Raw genomic sequence first — 4,172 nt, forward strand, 5'->3', positions numbered from 1 at the left:
CCGACTCTGCAGCTGACTCGACCGTTCTTTCTCTGAAGATTTCCCATCATGCATCAGAGCACACGTGTGATGGACATGAGGGACTCCTGCTGCATTTGGTACAGACGACCATCAGTTAAGAGGCATGGAGCAGGAATCTCAAGGCCCTGCAGGAGCATATGGAACCTCTTAAACTGGTCGAACTAGACGAACCTCACTATGATGGTTTCACTCACAGGAGGATGTGTTCTGTAGGTTTACCAATTAAAACTAAAATAATCCTTCAAGAATGTCCGAAACCCAAAGGACCAAAAATTATGAAGGAAAAACAAAACTTGTGTGCTAAGTGTTCTAATTCTTCAACTTATATTTATTTTCCTTGTTTATTCATGAATAAATAGATTATATAGTTTTACATATAAAAATAATCAGAAAACAATTTCCTCCAAGGGGAGTCAATTAAGGATGTTTCCTCTTCTACTTCCTCTATTTCTGTTGTCTTCTTTGAGTTTTATTAATTTATTCTAATCTTGTATTAAATGCACGTCGTCTACGTGATGACGTTGCTCATAAGTTTGCGTATTCTTATCATTTTAATAGCAAAAAAAGAACTAAAATGTCCTATTTCTGTGAGGCGTTACGTCACAAGCGGAACCTTCTTTGGACGGTGAGTTTCGACCCGGCCACAAATACCGTGACACAGCACCATGCCTCTTTACCGTGACCGTAGACTCACGGTTCTCGGTGCTTGCAGAGGTGTTTAACGTGCATCGATCCGTAAATACGTCATCACATCGATGGTTTTATCGCTTTTTGTCCCCGATGACGTCACACGGCCGCGTGAAGTTTACGGTTGGTCTTCTTTAATTTGTGGAAATCTGTAGCAAAAACATCTTTATTGATTATTAATAACAGCAGACATAATGAAGAATCCTGACGGTTATGTCATTTTGAAAATATGTTAAAAATAATTTTAAAAAATACACTTTAAAATCGGTTTTAACTGGTTTAAACCCGTTTAGAGTTTAAATCGAATCAGACCCCTTTCATCACGTGACTTCCTGTCAGGGGCTTCTACTTCCTGTTCAGAGCTGCTGAGTCTTGATGGAGGGCCTGGAGGCGACGCTGCGGGGCCTGAGCCTCGCCCGGCGGTCCCGCCCAGAGGAGCCCACCTACCTGCTGGACGCCGCCCTGCATCCGACCGGCCCGCTGGCCGTCTCCTGCTCCGACCTCAGCATCCGACTGCACGACAGGGACACGCTGACCCCGCTGGGGGCGTACCGGGGCCACGGGGGCCCGGTCTCTGGGGTGGTCTTCCCCTGTGGGTCGTCCGACCTCCTGTACTCCGGCTCGGCCGACGGGACGATCCGGGCGTGGGACACCCGCCGCCCCGGCTCGGACGCCGCCCAGACGTTCCGCAGCGATCCGACCTACAGTCTGTGCAGCTTCGACCTGAGCGGGGGTGACACCCTGCTGTGCGCCGGCACCGAGCAGGTGAACGAAGAGGACAGCTTCCTGTTGTTCTGGGACGCCCGCAAACCAGGAAGCGGGCTCCTCGGGGCGTACTCGGAGTCGCACAGTGATGACATCACCCAGGTGCGCTTCCACCCGGATGATAAGGACCGCCTGGCGACGGGCTCCACCGACGGGCTGGTCAACGTGTTCGACCTGAGCCGGGGGGGGGAGGAGGAGGCGCTGCTCGCCACCTGCAACAGCGAGTCGTCGGCCGGCGCCCTCTGCTGGTGCGGGGGCACCTACACCCGCCTGCTGTGCCTGAGCCACGACCAGGGGCTCCACCTGTGGGACCTGTGCCACCTGGACACCGACGACCCCCTCCTGGTGTTCAGCGCCCCCGACGCCCGCGCCCTCGCCCCCGCCCCGCTGGATTATCTGGTGGGCGGGCGCTGGCTGGAGCACGCCCAGAAGCTGCTAGTGGTGGGGGGGAGGAACGACGGCGAGCTCCACCTGATGGAGTGTGACGAGGGGGGGCTCGGCCTGCTGGGGACCCTCCGGGGGGGCCACACCTCCACGGTGCGCTGCTTCCTGTGGGACGCGGCGGGGCAGACGCTGATCACCGGGGGGGAGGACTCTCAGCTGTTGCTGTGGAAACCGGGAGGGGAGGAGCTGATGGGAGGGAAGAAGGAGTCCAGGAAGAGCCAATCAGCTCTGAGACTGAAAACCAGGCCCCGCAAAAAACATGGCTGCCGGAGGGAGAAGGAGGCGGCGCAGACGCCTGACGGGAATCGTGGATCCGTGGGAAATTAAATGAAAATAAAATGTTTCCAGGAAACGGGTTTGAAAAACACTTCAAGTGTTAAAAATAGTCCCATTGATTGTTTTAACAGCATCATCAGGGGTTAATGACTGAAGTCCTTTTATATTTATAACGATAACGCTAGCGTTAGCATCCAGACTGACACCTGACTGTTGATGCTGATTGTTTCCCTTCCTGTTTCCTTCCTCACACAGGAAATGGAAAACATTTGTTTAATAAAAATTTACCACCTTGTTACAAAGGTGGAGTAACATGCTTTGTGTGTGTGTACGTGTGTGTGTGTGTGTGTGTGTGTGTGAGTGAGAATTTCAAGTGATGTTCATACAGGTAAACCTTGGTTCACTTCGCTAACCGGAGACGTGACACTAGTTGAATGAACTGATCTCCAGGTTAAACTGGAGACTAAATTGGAGATTATTAATGAATGCATTTTAAAAATATTTGGTTAATATGAATCTATTTTAAGATGATAAACAATAAAATTTTATTTTTTAATGTAGAACAAAAAAACTTCGTCTTCATCTCTTGTTCCTCACCGTGGGTCACTGGGGTTGCTACGGGCTAATAATGCTAATTTAATTTTATTCTGATTTATTGTACTGTAACATGATGTTTTCAAAGGTTTATTAGTGATTTTAGGATTCCAGTATTTGTGGCAGACAGATGTAAAGTGGAGGAAAATGATGTAAACTTGATTTTTACGTTCCCCTTTTTGAAAATGTTGTCGTATAATTGAGCGTGACGTAACTCCAAACAACGAAAATTGACGATTGCCTATCCTAAATTTAGTTTCGGCTTTTAAAAAAAATATTCCCATTGATTTAAACAGCTGGTATTTCAGATTTTATTCTCCTCCTTTCAGTTTTTCCCTTCAGGGGTCTCCACAGCCAATCAGTGTCCTCCATCTAACCCTGTCTTCTCATCCTCTTCTCTCACACCAACTCTTCTTTCACAAATTTCCCCACTGTGGGACAATAAAGGTCTTTTATCTTATCTTATCTTAACTACCTTCATGTCCTCTTTCACTACATCCATAAACCTCCTCTTTGGTCTTCCTCTAGGCCTCCTGCCTGGCAGTTCAGAACTCAGCATCCTTCTACCAATATATTCACTATCTCTCCTCTGGACATGTCCAAACCATCTCAGTCTGGCCTCTCTGACTTTATCTCCAGAACCTCTAACATGTGCTGTCCCTCTGATGTACTCATTCCTGATCCTATCCATCCTGGTCACTCCCAGAGAGAACCTCAGCATCTTCATCTCTGCTACCTCCAGTATTTTATTTTTTACTCTTTTTACTGTATAATTAATTGAGATTCCAACTTGCCATTAATGTAGTGTTTATCCTGAACTAGTCAGTAACTTTGTCGCAGAAACTCTTTTACTACTGATTTATTACTGGCGCACAAACCGGTTTTGTTCAGTAAACACAATTGCAGCAAAAAAAACAAAAAAAACGACGTAAAATAGTGCGGGAACCCGCCCCCCCCCCGCCCAGGAACGCTCTTTAGCATTAGCATTATCCTCCCGCTAGCAGCGCCGTGTGTTCGTTATGTAACTCCTCATGCTAACAGCTAGCACGTCTGCTTCTAGCGTCAGGGTTTTATTTGGGGGGTAACGACCCTCCGTTCCACCCGCAGGCTGAAACTCCCACCGGAGCCTCGGTCAAACCGGGCCCGGGGGAAGGCGGAGGGCTGGGCCCCGGACAGGTTGAGCCTCATTCCAGCGCGCTGCGCGGCGGAGGCTCCGCGTCGCTTTCACCGCGATCTCTTTCCTGATCCCTCCTCGGATTCTGTGCCTCATTTCCCTCCTCGGTGATTGACGTTTCGCGTCGTCCAATCAGCAGGACGGACGTGCTCAGCGTCAGCCAATCAACTTCAAACGTCGATCTTCCCCTCCCATCCAGCAGGTTAGGGTG

The 4,172-nt window shown here is 49.3% G+C and overlaps 1 protein-coding gene across 2 annotated transcripts; it reads left to right on the forward strand.

Annotated features, from left to right (window-relative positions):
- The first annotated feature begins 693 nt into the window (after positions 1 to 693).
- Positions 694 to 2,693, forward strand: wdr89 (WD repeat domain 89). Of its 2 annotated transcripts, none has more exons than XM_068339236.1 (2): positions 694 to 831; positions 1,048 to 2,693. In XM_068339236.1, exon 2 carries the CDS (start codon positions 1,084 to 1,086, stop codon positions 2,242 to 2,244), a length of 1,161 nt encoding a protein of 386 aa, XP_068195337.1. In that variant the 5' UTR covers positions 694 to 831; positions 1,048 to 1,083; the 3' UTR covers positions 2,245 to 2,693. The 2 variants fall into 2 exon arrangements, with proteins under 2 accessions (XP_068195337.1, XP_068195338.1); XM_068339237.1 differs by having other exon boundaries at positions 1,069 to 2,693.
- The last annotated feature ends 1,479 nt before the right edge of the window (positions 2,694 to 4,172 follow it).

The sequence above is a fragment of the Antennarius striatus genome, chromosome 17 (genome assembly GCF_040054535.1).
Source record: "Antennarius striatus isolate MH-2024 chromosome 17, ASM4005453v1, whole genome shotgun sequence".
Taxonomy (NCBI): Eukaryota; Metazoa; Chordata; class Actinopteri; order Lophiiformes; family Antennariidae; genus Antennarius; species Antennarius striatus.

What these genes read in the sequence shown, in the direction of transcription:
- wdr89 (XM_068339236.1), top strand. Translation starts at nt 1,084, where the DNA reads ATGGAGGGCCTGGAGGCGACGCTGCGGGGCCTGAGCCTCGCCCGGCGG.